The 15,194-nt window shown below is 25.2% G+C and overlaps 3 protein-coding genes across 7 annotated transcripts; 2 read left to right on the forward strand and 1 right to left on the reverse strand.

Moving 5' to 3' along the window:
• Positions 1 to 447: 447 nt before the first annotated feature.
• LOC126894625 (THO complex subunit 2) lies at positions 448 to 12,261 on the reverse strand. Of its 3 annotated transcripts, none has more exons than XM_050665763.1 (30): positions 11,974 to 12,260; positions 11,817 to 11,896; positions 11,666 to 11,754; positions 11,341 to 11,469; positions 11,172 to 11,284; positions 10,740 to 11,112; positions 10,537 to 10,677; positions 10,308 to 10,480; positions 8,130 to 8,328; positions 7,829 to 7,992; positions 7,567 to 7,753; positions 6,198 to 6,469; positions 4,806 to 4,923; positions 4,563 to 4,742; positions 4,327 to 4,491; positions 3,975 to 4,256; positions 3,790 to 3,903; positions 3,542 to 3,733; positions 3,211 to 3,471; positions 2,871 to 3,128; positions 2,553 to 2,643; positions 2,403 to 2,487; positions 2,223 to 2,346; positions 1,974 to 2,133; positions 1,855 to 1,895; positions 1,158 to 1,307; positions 1,042 to 1,099; positions 916 to 977; positions 771 to 826; positions 448 to 665 (listed from the first exon to the last, which is right to left on the reverse strand). In XM_050665763.1, exons 1-30 carry the CDS (start codon positions 12,021 to 12,023, stop codon positions 641 to 643), a joined length of 4,392 nt encoding a protein of 1,463 aa, XP_050521720.1. In that variant the 5' UTR covers positions 12,024 to 12,260; the 3' UTR covers positions 448 to 640. The 3 variants fall into 3 exon arrangements, 2 of the variants coding, with proteins under 2 accessions (XP_050521720.1, XP_050521719.1); XM_050665762.1 differs by having other exon boundaries at positions 2,553 to 2,700; positions 11,974 to 12,258; XR_007701465.1 differs by lacking the exons at positions 448 to 665; positions 771 to 826; positions 916 to 977; positions 1,042 to 1,099 and having other exon boundaries at positions 1,177 to 1,307; positions 1,524 to 1,895; positions 2,553 to 2,700; positions 11,974 to 12,261.
• A 476-nt stretch (positions 12,262 to 12,737) lies between these two features.
• On the forward strand, positions 12,738 to 13,123 carry LOC126894784 (COA8 family protein CG14806, mitochondrial). The gene is made up of 2 exons (XM_050666045.1): positions 12,738 to 13,042; positions 13,099 to 13,123. The coding sequence occupies exons 1-2, from the start codon at positions 12,738 to 12,740 to the stop codon at positions 13,121 to 13,123; spliced, it is 330 nt and encodes a 109-aa protein (XP_050522002.1).
• LOC126894633 (beta-1,4-glucuronyltransferase 1) lies at positions 13,007 to 15,137 on the forward strand. Of its 3 annotated transcripts, none has more exons than XM_050665782.1 (6): positions 13,007 to 13,171; positions 13,241 to 13,403; positions 13,455 to 13,601; positions 13,655 to 14,159; positions 14,592 to 14,745; positions 14,806 to 15,137. In XM_050665782.1, exons 1-6 carry the CDS (start codon positions 13,151 to 13,153, stop codon positions 14,992 to 14,994), a joined length of 1,179 nt encoding a protein of 392 aa, XP_050521739.1. In that variant the 5' UTR covers positions 13,007 to 13,150; the 3' UTR covers positions 14,995 to 15,137. The 3 variants fall into 3 exon arrangements, with proteins under 3 accessions (XP_050521739.1, XP_050521740.1, XP_050521738.1); XM_050665783.1 differs by having other exon boundaries at positions 13,458 to 13,601; XM_050665781.1 differs by having other exon boundaries at positions 13,241 to 13,601.
• The last annotated feature ends 57 nt before the right edge of the window (positions 15,138 to 15,194 follow it).

The raw sequence follows: 15,194 nt of genomic DNA on the forward strand, positions 1-15,194 counted from the left end.
TAAAAGTATTGCACGCATTGTTGATAAATAGTAGCTTAAATTTATGAGCAGTTATTAATAACAAAGGCATGAAACTTGTGTAGTTTTCAAGAGCCTAAATCTAATGACAGTAAAGGAAATCAAATTATTGAATCCTATACACATAATAATATCAACACACCATAAAATTATAATAACATATTAAATTTATTTGATCCAATTTTTAAATAGTTTGACAAAAGATAAATAATTTTTGATAACTAATATGAATTCAGTAATAATTTAAAGTTAAGTAAAACACAAAAAACTTTTTTACTCCAGTTGAAAGGTATATTTAAATTTCTTCTCCTTATTAGATATTGTGAATTTTATTTTCGAGTATTCAGTAAATATTTTCAATAATTAATGAGTTATTTTATAAAAAATACTTTTCAAAATATCTTATAGGCTTCAAAAAAATTCATAATATAATAATCATAATATTGTTTGTTTAATTAGATGACAACATTCAAATAATTTAACTTTATATACATACAAAATATAAATGAAAAAGTTTTAAAATTAAAATAAATGGAAAATAACCTAAGAAAAAATTATACAATATTTACAATTTTGTACACAAAAATATAAACATTAATTTTTGAGTCCTTGATAAAGTTTCTCATTTTCTTTTCTCTGTTCTATGCGTGTAAAAAATAAGTTAAGAAAATTATTTGTAGAAAAGTTATTAAGTACTTATTAAAATTCTCATTTATAATAGATAGATTTTTAAAATGTGTCAAAAAGGATATCTTTTTGAATGTCGAGATTCACGTTCAGTCCACTCTTTTAAATGAGGAGATTTTTCCTAAAAAAATATATATATATATATTTATATATAACATAAATACATGCATTTTATAGTAAAAAATTTAATATTTTAGAAAATCTACTTACACGGCTTGATCTATGTTTATCATTTGCTATGTCTTCATGACGAATATCAACAGATTTTATATCTTGAATAAAACAAAATGTAAAAATTTTATTTATTAAGAATATATTCAAGTGATAAATACATACGTTTATCATCTTCCTTGCGTCTTTTCAATTCTGGGGTTAATTCTTCCCTTCTTTCAATCTGCAAAATAAATAATTATTTACAATAATTTTTACTATTTTAATTTTGTTCATCTTACCCGTTTCCTACTTATTTTGCGTTCTTTTCGAGTTTCTTTTGACACTGAGGAATCAGAAGATTGAGATTTTTTAAGTTTCTTTTCTTTTTTCTCAGTAAGTGATGATCCATTTGTTTCTGATTTCATGTCGGAGTTATATTTTGCAGTTTGCTGTAGAGTTAAAATTACACACAAAATACAAATAAAAAACCAGTTTGTATATGATACACAAATATTACTTAACATTATGAAAGATAAAATTATCAGCTACTTGATTCATTTTATTTGTTTTAATAAATGTATTATTTTGTAGAACTTCATTGAATAATGAAAATAACCAAAGTGTATTTTTTTTGGAATGGAGATATAAACAACTTTTACACTAACACAAACAAGGATATAAATAAAAATTAAAAAACCAGCATCTGCTCTTCAATTCTCGCAGAAGAAGGTGTTCAGCTACAACAGCAATCATTGTTCCTATCATTTTGCAACAGATCCATATCAACAAATGGAAAATGTCATTAATTGTAGAACTATGTAGTACAAATTATTGAGGGAACATCATTTCAGGAGACACACACCACAAACATAAAACTGGTCGAGCACTTAGGTTGAGAGATGAGACTACTCAATATTTTGAATTTTTGTGAATAACAACAGGAGGAATGTAATTGTGATAATTTTTTGATATGAAGGCTCCAGCTTCAATTCTTACCTTCGTAACTGGACTGGTGTCAATTCGTTTTCGTTTGATATCTAAAAAAAAAAACAGTTTAAATACGAAATAAGTAATGCTTATGATTCAATATGAAATTTGGTAAAATATTTCCTTACCTTTGTCAGCCCCAGCGTATACACCATTATTTGTTGAATCTATGTCATTGATAGAAGGCTTCTCTCCTGATATAATTTGAGAATGTACTTTGTTACTATGATTGACAGCTGGACCACTACTAATTGAATCTTTAGATAAGTTATTTTTGGAAAGTTCAAACTACAAATTTATAATTAAAACAATTATTTAAAAATAAATGTATATAATTTTAAAAAGTTAAGTGATAAAAATGTTTTAATATAACATACGAAAGAATCATTTTCTTTATCAAAATTCTCATCTCTAGATCGTTTTTCTTTCTTTTTTTCATTATGATCATCAATTTGCTCGGACTCTTTTTCAAGTTCCACATTATTTTCATGATTTTTTTCACTGAACAATTGTAATTTTTTTAATTTGAATTCAATTTTCAGGATATTGTGACTTACTTAGATAGTATTGATGTAACTTTTGCTGATCGCTTATCTGTTTTAATTTTGTTATCAATAACTTTCTTTTCTGCTTCTACCCATTCTATAATTTTTAGTTTTAATCAAATATAAATTAATGAAATAATAAAATATTTTTAAATAATTTACCTGTTGTTGTTGTTCCATTAAGAACTTTAGAGGGTAATGGTGGGGGAGTTTTTGCTTCTGGACTTCTTTCATTTTCTTTTTTTTTTAATACCTGAGCATTCTTTGTGACATCAGATTTAATATCATTAGCATTAATTGTCTGACTTACCTATGTATTTAAAATGTGCATAAGATCACTAATGAAAATTATAAACTTAAAAATAAAAATTGAATGGTAACATGACAAAAAAATTTTTTTTGGCTCATTTTTAACAATAATAACTTATTTATTTTAATTGAATGAAATATTACTTCAAAGATAATTCAATTTTTTTTTACCTTTTCATTGACTTGATGAAAGTCTGAATCTTTAAGAAACTGATTAGCTCTACCTTTGAGTAGTCCACAATATGATGTAGCTAATGTATACAAATCTTGTCGTTTATCTTTCTCATCTTCTCTTACTTTTTCAACTTTTTTATCAATTAATGTGGCTAATTTAGCTAATACTGGAAAATGATTAACTATTTTAATTAAAATAATCAATGAATTGCGAATTTGTACATAATCTTTGGATTCCAAACAAACCATCATTGCCTTTAAGAAAAGTACAAAATATATATTATTAGTATACAACAAGTTGATAATAATAAAAAAACATCACTAATATTATGATTACTTTAGTTATTTTATAATGCCACTTATGACAAACATGTCTGAAATTTTCATATCCAACATGGTCATTACTAGACTGTACAAACTGATCACTATTTTTACATTTAGTTACAAATCCAGGATAGGTAGCACATTCTTTTTCAAAAACTTCTTGAGTTGAATGCCAACGAGTTACATTTTTTAACATTTCATTTAAAAAAATACCATATCGGTGTGCTTCGTTTTCAGTGCAAAGTGTTACTGAATAAGTAATATCACAGAAAAGCTGGAAAGTTTAAAAATAATTCCTTTACTACAAAAATGTTATATTATATATAGTTGATTTTCATCTTTACCCTATCGTAACAAAGTAAAGTCGAAAAATTTGCAGTTTTCAGAGAATGTAATGTTTGAACAAACTTTGCACAGTACATAGCGTCAGTGTGTGTAAAAATACAACGTGGAAATAAACATAATTGTAAAAATTGAGTTATTGTCTCATTTTTAGCTGCTTTTGCAGAACGAGATAAAAACCATGTGTCCTTTTCCTGTATAACAATAATTATTTATATTATCATTCAATAAAAAATTTAAAAAAAAATACTTGGTTTAACATATAATTAATTTTTTCAACATGTTCTTGTTGTTTTTTTTTCTCATCATTTAACTTTGCAATTGTTGTAGATAACCTATCTTGTTCTTTCTTCACTTTAGTACTCTAAAATTATATATAAAAAAAGTATGATATATTACATTAAGAGCTGTTTATTAATTCTCTATTATACATACTGTTTGTTTAGAGTCTCCGAGTGCATTAGATTGAGTCTTAAGTTTGTTGATTTCCCTTTTATAGGCTTCATTAGGAACACTAAGATCATACAGTGTCAATGACCAAAATGTTACCAAAAACCCAGGAGATACATCTTCCCAAACTTTTTCAGGGTGTAAAGGAACTACAGAATTTACAATAGAAGACATAACTTCTTTGTATGCTTCAGCATAATATGTTTGACGAGCAGGTAACGACTTCTTAGAATTAGGATCTGCTTTACGTAATACATCAAAACGGGTCTAAACAAAATTAAAATTATCACAATTGTCACTTTTTTTTTTTTTTAATAAATTTAAAAGCAGGTACTACATTGATGAAATGATTAAACATAGGCCTGGCAAGGAAAAATGCTACATCCATGTGAACATGGTGTTGATCTAGAAGATCATGAACAGATGGTAAGTGATTTATGTACTCCTCCATAGAAAATGTAGACCCCAAAAATGTGCCATATTGAACCAATGTATCTTGACACTGAAAAAACACAATAAAATGATAAGTAATAGCAAACAAAATACTTTTAAGCAATTTAAATTTGCATTTACTTGATCATAAAGTTGACCAGCAAGTTTTATATGCATTGATTCATGCTCTTTATATATAACACTATGTCGTTGCTGAGCAATTAATAAACACAATGCTACTGCTAAATTATTGTCTAACAATGACTCTTTTAATCGTACAGAAGATTTTTTAGTGTTTCTAATTTGATTATAATATCCTGCCTAAATTAAAAAAAAATTCAAATAATTAATTTTTTTTTTGTTAATACTTTTAAACTAACTTACTTCAATTTTTAAATAATCTCCACCTGACATAGCTTCGATTTGATCAGGAGTTATTTGTTCCATGAGTTCTATGCCAGCCATTCTTAAGACTATTTCTTTAAGAATAAGTAAATCCAAACTAAAAATTATAAATAATAATACACATATATACATAAATATTTAGGAAATAGTTTTCCTTGATTTGATTATCTTTAAAAAAATAATCAAATATGCCTAAATTCTAGAAAATGTAAAAACTTCATCAATATTTAAGTATTTTTCAGCTAAAAGTTATTTAAAATACATATTCCTATGTATATTATAATTACACTAATCATTTAAATATGTTAATATATAAAAGGCAATACGTTTTCTTAATGTAATTAAAATACATTAGCATATTTATACATATATGTGTATAAAGGATTGTTTAACTAAGCAGAAATCAACATTCTTTTAAAATTGTGTAAGAACAAATAAAATAACTTCTTATATTATTTTATAATTAAATACTGGTTTCTTTTTTTTTTATCTTATCTTTTAATATTGCGAGTGTGAAATGTCATCAGTTTAGTATATGTACTTCACTTAAAACAGTTATATTTTGGTTTCAACAATTATAGTTGAAATACTACACAAAAGTAAGGAAAAAATACATCCATAAAATGTTACAAATAATTGTTTGTTTATATATAGATAAAAAGAAGATTGTAAGAAGGTACACCATTTCAAACAAAAAAAAAAATTTCAGGTCTTCAAAACTTAAGCATACCCTAATTCAAAATACTATTTACGCTTATGTTGTTCATTATTAACTGATAAAAATAAACACATTCATTATTCACCTCCAACCATTTCCTTTAGATAAAATAAACTTAAATAAGCTAACTAAATCAAATCAAATTAATTAATTTCATGTCAAATATTTAACAGCATTACTTTTAAGGTATTTTATTATAAATTATTTAATTATTTTTTTATATACTATATAAAACGCCATGAATTAAAAAAATTATTAAAACAATACTCTTATTTGTAAATATGCACATAACTATCATTTACACTTTTAATAAAATTCTAAAATCAATGTCAGCTTAGCTCTTATTTGGACCCCTAGAATATAAATTCCAGTGGGCCCCCCTACAATACTTAAGAATTACAGGGAGAGAGGAATTCCTCATGATTTTTAAAAAAGTGACCTATGGGCGACTTCTCTACATCCTGGGATAAGGAAGGGGGCTGGTAGCTTATAGACTATGGACCCCCAATAGTGATATATATCTAGAAGCCTCAGGTTCTTCAACTAGTAAGAGACCAGAGTGACACTGTCTAACATTGTTTTTTATTTATTTATTATAAGTCTCGCATAAAGTCAAAGTTAGTAGATTAATTTTAGTTGAATAGCATTATTACCTATTTTCAGTCTTTAATTGATTTGCTACATATTGTAAGATTCCAGTAAGTTCTATAGAATGTTTTTTGAAAACAGCACCACAAAATGAGGCAGTACTTTGAAGCCAAACAGATATAGAAGTTCCATCGTGTTTTACTCTATCTTGACCACTTTTACCCAAAGTTTCAACAATACAATATCCAAGAACATCAAAAGATAAACTAGTCATATATTTTAAACATTCAACCACAATACTTCCTAAATTGTCAAACACTTGTATTTGTCCTAATATCTAAAAATTATATACATATAAATAATTCAATAAAAATAAAAATTTATATACAGAATTACTTTTTTATCATAATCCACTCAATTACTCTCAGAATAAAAATAATTTAAACATTTTTACTTTGGTTACCTTTAGTTATTTATTATTCTTGAATTATTAGCTATGCATTACTTTTTAAGTTCATCTCTTATGCTTTGTAAGTATGTCAACTTTGTTTTTTTCAAATGAGAACACATATTTTGAATTTAATAAAATATTTGAAGTTTTATTCTAATAGTATGTGGCATTTCAATTTTTAATATAATATTATCCTTTTATTAAAAATAAAACTTTAAAGTTTCAAATTTTTGAGCTAATATGCATTTATAATATAAGAGGGATTACAAATACAGATAGCTAATTGACTTTTTATGACTCCATAATCATAGATGTGGAGTGTTTATCGTCAATTATGACTATAAACCAATGTTTTCTGTATCACAACAATGTGCTTTATAAGACTAACCATATTTTTTTTTAACATGACTGGCATTATTGTGGACTGTTCTGGAACTGCCAATAGACATTATTTCAAGGCAGCCCACACCATCTATAACTCACATCACCTTATTGTAAATCAGCCCAAAATTAATCAAGAGGTTATTCACATTGTGGTGTGGTCTCATCCCTTAGCCAGATCCCAGAGTGGGATCCATTTGGGAGAGTTGGCAAAAATAGAAAACGAATAGCTATTAAAAATTATTAATAATTTTAAATAATGACTAGAGGTAAAAAGTGGGTGGTTGCTATATTTATCAATATATATTTTGCAGGCTCACTCCTCTTACCTAGGTAAAAAAATATTAATAACTTCTGAGATATTAGTTCAAAAGTTTTTATCGACCAGTCTTTTTCTAAATTACATTATTTATATTTAAAAAAAAAGTTGATACCAACATAGCACATAAGAGAATAATCAAAAAAATACTTTTAAGTAGATTTTTCAAGAATTATATGTAAATTAAAAATAGAAAAAAAATTCTCAAAATTATTATTTTATAAGTAATAAAGTGGTTTGTAATTGACAGATCACCCTCTGTAAATATATCTATTAACATTACATAATCAAATAAATATCCTGGAGCATAATGGGATATTTTCCCAATAACTCGACTAGACGGCTTTGTATTATCTTTACAAAGGCGCTTCATGACAGACTTAGCTTTTTTTTGAACTTCAACTTTTTTTATCAATAACTTAGGGTGATATTTATGTGTATCATTTTTCCAACTGTTATATAAGGCGTATCTAAAATTAATTCAATTTTTAAATGAAATCATTGCATGATAAATTTTTAATCATAAGCACTGCATGTGTATATACCTGCAGTGGTAAGGATATAATTGCAATAAAGTCCACAAATGTTCAGAAATACTACTTCCTTCAACCAATGACAAAGCTGGTAATAAAACACGATCTAGTAAAGACAATGTATCAAAATAATAACCATTTTTAGAAGGTATGTAATCTTTATTTCTAATTCCTTCCTATAAAAGAAAAAATTATAATTTCTTGATTAATAAATCAATAATATTCATTTAAATAATGTTTGTAACTTTGATAGCTAAATAGTAAATCTGATAAAAAGTGTAAAAATATTATATATAAATTTTACTTCAATTACATTTATTAAAGCTTCTCTAACAATCCTCACAATTTTAAACATTAAAACAGTGTTACGATGTAATCCAGGACCTAAAGTTATCAGCATTGGCATAACAATACTATGAAATTCTTGAAACGTTGATACAGGTTTTACAGAAAAAGAATTATCAGAGAGCTTCAAAGTTTTTCTTGTAAATTTTGAATGAAGATTAAAAACTCTAAAAACAAAATTAAAATTTTAATTTAGAATAATATTTATAAAAATATAGAAATTATTACTCTAATCATCTATTACCAACATTAATTTTTCTATTCAATCATTAATACTGCTTTACCAGTAATAACTACAGAAAAAACAAAAACCCAGACAAATTTAAAATGGTTTGAAATTTAAAAAGTTATGAAATTTGTCTTTTTCATATTAAAGCTTAATTAAATACTGACACTTATATATATAAGTGTCAGTATTTCCGGAAAACATTCAAAAATGAAGTTGAAAAAGTTCTTTTTTCTATATGCATTTTTTTATGCATGAATTGCCCCTGTATAAAGGGTAATGATCCGATTTAAAAAAATGTATGTGGTATAAAAGAAGAATATAAATAGTACTTATCTTAAAAAAATTATAATGATCTATACATTTTTCAAAAAGTTATAGTATTTTAAAGTTAAAAATGTAAAATATAAAATCAAGAATTTTAACACAAGAATAGTACACGGTAGCCATTTTCACTATGAAGACAAAATAAAGTCCAAATTTTTTTTTTCCATAATAAAGTATATTACATAAGCTTTAATTTAAAGTATATATAAAAGTGTCAGTATTTCCAAAACACTTTCAAAAGTTATGTTAAGAAAGCTAATTTTTTGTGAAAAAGTTGCCATTTTCAATCCTTCCCTGTGGGCAGGTAAAGGGTCAGATTTATAAAAAAATATATAGGGTGTTCAGTAAGTCAGGAAACGGGTTTCTGACTTACTGAACACCCTGTATATAAAATGATAGGTAAAGACATCATGCATCTATAATAAAAAATATATATTGATTTAATCATTTTTGAAAAAGTTATGGCAATTTTAAGTAAATTTTTTTTTAAAAATTAGCGATTTTTTAATTTTTAATTTTTTTGTAGATTTCCCCCATTTATGGGGAACAAGGTGAAATTTTTCAATTTTTGAGAGCAATGTCTTTGACTAGATACGATTTGTGATCTTTTGACATATCGTTGAAAGAAATAAGTTTTGTGAGAGCTAAGAAAAAATGGTAACAAACACACACACACACAAAAAAAATAATAATAATAAAAAAAAAACATATAGTAAAATTAATACCTTCTCAGCTTCGCATTGAAGTTAAAAAAAATTCCAAATAAAAAACTAGTTAACTAGTGATAGACATTTCAAAAAGTGACTGAAAGTAAAATAGGTCTACTTTTAGTCTAGTATATATAGAATAATTAAACATTTTATAAAAGGGCCAACGTCACATTTCGTTAGTTTTTCAGAAAAATGCAAAAAACAAAATATTTAAAACTATTGTTATAAGCCTTACATATTATGTAAGATCTTACATAAAATGTTCAAAAAACATTAAAAAATTCTAAAACTGCCTTATAAAAATGCTCTAAAAATTTTTAAGTGACATGTAAAATACTATCATATACTATATTAAATTACCTTAAAATAAACTATTAAAATAACTTAAAACCCAAACATTACACAAGTATTAATATTTAATGTATACATAAATTTTGATTTTATATTAAAAAAATTATTGATATTCAAAAATTTTTTTAATTTTTAAATATACTGTATTTTAAACACAATATTTTGATTAGTTAAGTTAATTCAAACTTAACTTCTTTCCTTTTTAAAAATATTTCTATATAGAAGTACAGTTATATTTAATAATTTTTGGGAGCTGATATCTCCTAGATCCCCATTTTGCACCAATGAATATTGGCATGACCCAACCAATAAAGGTAAAATTACTTATGCAAATTACAATGATATATCCACAAATGTAGAAAAATACAAAAAAAACTTTAGTATTTTCTCATATAAAATGTTTAATTACTCCCAAGAATTAATGTTTTTTTGTATTTATTATATTTACTTTTAGAAAAGTACTATATCAACATTTTTGACAAACTAAGACTAATTTAATAATAGATAGAAATTAAAACATAATTAGACTCACTCTGCATAAATAGGTTTTATTATTTGACTTATTAGGTTACATAAAGCATCTCCAATGGCAGGATGATCTACTGCATAATATTCAGGAAACCGTTTTAATAATATTTGAGCTGTATTCCAATCTCCAACTTCAAGCATAGCTTCACATAACAAAAACTTTTGATTTTCTTCAAACTTTAAAGAAATAATTGTAAGTTTTAAAATTTTAAATTATAACTAATATACATTACTTTTACTAAATCATTATCATCAGCTACTTCAGATTCAGGAGCTTTTGACAAAAACATACATGAAATCTTTTTAACATAATCTTGTCCATTTTTCATTTCTTTTTCCCAATTTTTTTGGATAACCTTGTCATCTGGAGTTAACTAAAATATGATGAATTAGAATAATACAAATATCTTTGCCAAATTTTAATGATTAATTTTACCCAAGGATATATATTTTCTAATTCTATTAAATTATATTGAATAAGTAAAGCAATCAGTCTATAGGATGAATGATTCATATCATTGACTTGACGTAACTTAAAAACTAACACTTCAGTAAGTCTCTGCGATTCAGGCATATAATCTCGTAACAAAGGTATAAAAAAATGTTCAGCTTTATTATCAGTATGATGTTCAAATGAATCTAAGATAATGTCTAAAACCCGATTTGGATCTAAATTGAAACATCCAATTAATGATTTAATAATTTCCAACATAACTTTTGGATCCATATTATCAGAGTTTAATTCAGTAACTAATTTTGAAAAGCCTTCAGATTCTTCGCGAAATAGATTATATTTTCGCTGTTTATAACTAAAAATATCATTATTATATTAATATGGTTATTTAAATAATTAGAATTTGAAACTTACAAAAGTTTAGTTTTAATTTTAATAAACTTTGTAGAAAAGACATTATTTAATAACTTTATGTCTTTTAATGATTCAATTTCTAAGCGCTCCTTTAATAGTTTATCTGTAAATAACTAAAGAATTATTTTTATTAATATAGATACTATAAAAAATCCTCAAATATATAAACCTTTTGAGAATCTCTGACAATGCTACTAAAATTCTCTCTTTCTGATCCTAAGTTTTCAGACAGAACTGTTTCAGTATCCAAAAAATTAAAAATATCCATTATAACAGATGCAATTTCTTTATTTGAACACTAAAAAATTTAAAAACAAATTGTATTCTTAGAAAGGGTAATTCTTATAACTATTGAGTAAAAATTTGCAATAAAAAATTAGATTTATGAGCTAAAATAATTATCTCAATAATTATTATTTAAAAAAACAAATAAGAAAATGTTTAACAAAAAAAGATATGAGTCATAAGCAAAAGACGACAGATTCTTAACTTACCAACTCATCTAAAATAGAAACTCCAAGGTTGATTTTTAATTTTCCTTTAATACATGCTATTAATAATGAAAGTATCCCTTTGGCCAAATCTAAAAATTGAAATATTCTTTAATTTAATTTAATTTAATTTCAATAATGCTATTTAACTTGCCTGTGGGGTTTCCATTATTAGTAATTGTCAAAGAATAATCAGTCTTCGAGTTACTGATAAATTCGTGACATTTAGCTAAACTAAAAATTCGTAAATTGCATAATTAATTAATTTGATTAAACTTGCGATTGTTAAGAAAAAATATCGAAAAACTTACAATACGGCTTTTTCATTAGCTCCCCAATTTTCGTAGTTTAATTTATCCATTTTTTACGTGTAATTAAATAAAATTTTCACTAGGAAACACTATTAATTTTGAGAACGATTGTTACTTGCTAATGGATAAAATGAATTAACACATACATAATGACAATTACTTTATAATAATAATAGATAGAAAATAGATAAATTATAGGCTATTTAATTTTTATAAAATAATTAATAAAACATCAATTTTTGAGTTAAGAATATCTGTATATTTCGCAATTATTTAGATAAAGCAAGCGTTAACCAACATCATGAACTTGGAGGAAACAAACCCCTTCTTCAAAATACAGCATAAAAGGAACAACACTGCTGCCATGGCGGCAAAGGGTATCTACGGTTTTAGTTTAATACTGCGGTTAATAAGTAAAATGATAACTCGAGCAAAGAGGATGTAAAAAAAAATCACAAAACGCTAAATCAGTAATTAATATTGATTATCTTTTCAAATTCAATAATTATAATCTACTTGATAATGACCTCTAATGTTGTGTTCCCAACTGTTGTACATTTTATTCTGCGAATGAAATAGTATGTAAGTATTAATTGAATACTTTTTATTTATTTAGCTACAGGCTTTTCCAAATTATAAGAATTATTTAAATAATAACAATTAATTTAACCACTTAAGAGACATTAATTAAAATTTTTCTTTTTAATTAGATTTTTTTTATTTGACTGGAAAAATATCTTACGATTAATATTTGCTTTTAGGAAATGGAAAATGACGATTCAGTTGGTCCACCCGATCCTATATCAAATTTAAGACCAATTAAGTTTTATATACCAAAAAATGAATCATCAATTGAACGTAAACTACGACTTAAACGAATTGAAGTAGCAAAATGGAACAATGATTTTTGGACAAATCATAATCAAACATTTGTTAAAGAAAGGGAAGCTTATAAAGAAAAATTAGCAAGAAAGGGTATATCTAGTGCTTCAGCTGACCAAATGTCTGAATTTTACAAAGAATTTTTGGATAAAAATTGGAAAACCCATGTTACGTACAATTTTGAATGGTATAAACAAAATATTTCTATAGTAAAACTAATGCTAAACAAAAATGTATTTAAAGCATTACAATGGGCAAGGAAGCTTAAATTATAAGCAATTAAATTTAAATTAAAATGATTTTTTTTAAAAACTGTGTAAGTGCCAAATAAAAAATTTGTATCATTCATTCATGGTTTTATTTTTTTTATTTGTAATTTTTTTAGGTATTTTATCGCAATCCTGTTCTTATATATGTTGTTTTCATCATAATGTTGTACAATATATATCTAACAGTTTATCTTTTAAATTTAATCTCAAATTATAAGCAAACTTGTGTCACTGAAGATAATTCTAATATTTCTTACTTTCATTTTTCATTATCTAATGGTAAGTGGGATAGTAGACGATTGTTAAAAACATTTGATAATGTGTTATTAGCAGAAAAAGAAACAAATGGAATGGTCTGTTTAGCCACACAGTGTTCATTAGATAGATTATTTTCTATCGTGGAGTTAGTTGAAAATTGGAATGGTCCCATATCAGCTGCAGTATATGCAGCTGGCGAGGAACTATATTTTGTACAAGGTATGCAATCATTATTATAAATGTATTCTTTTAATTTATAAATTATAATTTAGATTATATCAAATTCCTACGGCGTTGTTATACAACAATTCGCAATTCAGTGACATTTCATCTTGCTGTACCAGCTAATCGATTTCCAGAATCTCCATCATCAAGTCATTTTACTGATAATTTATTATGTAATCAAGATCCAAAAAAAGTTTTGTTAAGTCTATTGAAACAACTTCCTAAAAACTTAAAGCGATGGAGAACTCGCATGCCTTATCCACAAAATCATTTGAGGAATCTAGCTAGATTTAATTGTCAAGCATATTATTCATTGGTTACAGATATTGATATTATACCCAGTTACAATTCTGCTGAAGTTCTCAATGACTTTCTTTCAACACTTCCTAAATGCTTAAAATGTGTATATGTTCTACCTACATATGAAATCCACCAATTGGCTCCTTCTCCAAAAAGTTTTTTACAATTAATGACATTAAAAAATACTGGACAAGCAAAATATTTTCATGAGGATATTTTTAAATTAAACCAGCTGCCAACAAATTTTGATTTGTATGTTATATAAATAAATACCTTAAGTTTATTATAAGTAATAAAAACTGATTAGTTTTGAACTGTTTACAACTTATTTTAGGTTAAACTTTTTATTAAGTAATATACAACCAATTTGATAAACAGTGGCACAGCTGTTCCATAGATACAGCTTTAAAAGCTAAGCCCTATGAGCTAACTCAATATTTTAGGGAAAAAATCACCTAAAAAGTTAAAAAAAATTATAATTTTACTTTTTAACTCTAACCAATTTTTCATAAATTCTGCACACGCCTCCGATCAATAACAAGTTTAGCAAAACTATTAACTGTATTTAACATATATTAAAAGAAATACATTTTATCTTCTGCAACACCTTATAAATGTATAATTACTGTTTATTTTTAAGTAACTGTACAGGCCATTGACTTGCATTTTATTACATTTCTATAGATATGAAAATATGTCTTTGAAGAACTCTGATGTTCATATTAGCCATCAAATACCAAAATATCAGTTATTTTATGAACCATTTTACATCTCACTTAATAATGTTCCAAGTTATGATGAAAGATTTATTGGCTATGGATTCACCAGAAATTCTCAAGTTAGTTTTTTTTTTTTGTTAATGGTATTTTTAGTACATTATATTGTTCTATTCTTCCAGATATATGAAATGTTTGCAGCCAATTATCAGTTTGAAGTACTTGCTAACATTTTTACTTTTCAACATACTTATGCATCATTAGTGAAAAATTCTAATTATCGAGAAATTCAGTATGGTGAAAATTTTGCTCTATTCACAAAATTCAAACATGAAATTGCAGCTCGATATGCCTTATCACATATCTTATAATTAGTCATTTTTAATTATTTATAATTTAACACTGTTATATTGTTGAATAATATCCTTTTTTTTATTTTTGCAAAATTGTGTTTATAATTTCACTTTTGTAACATTAAAAATTGAAATAATAGTAAATATATATACAAATTAAACAGGATTTTAGTAGGTTTAAAATAATAATCAACCCTTAGAATAAAATACAACTTGCA

The sequence above is a fragment of the Daktulosphaira vitifoliae genome, unplaced genomic scaffold, assembly GCF_025091365.1.
Source record: "Daktulosphaira vitifoliae isolate Bord-2020 unplaced genomic scaffold, ASM2509136v1 Scaffold_1, whole genome shotgun sequence".
NCBI classification, from domain to species: Eukaryota; Metazoa; Arthropoda; class Insecta; order Hemiptera; family Phylloxeridae; genus Daktulosphaira; species Daktulosphaira vitifoliae.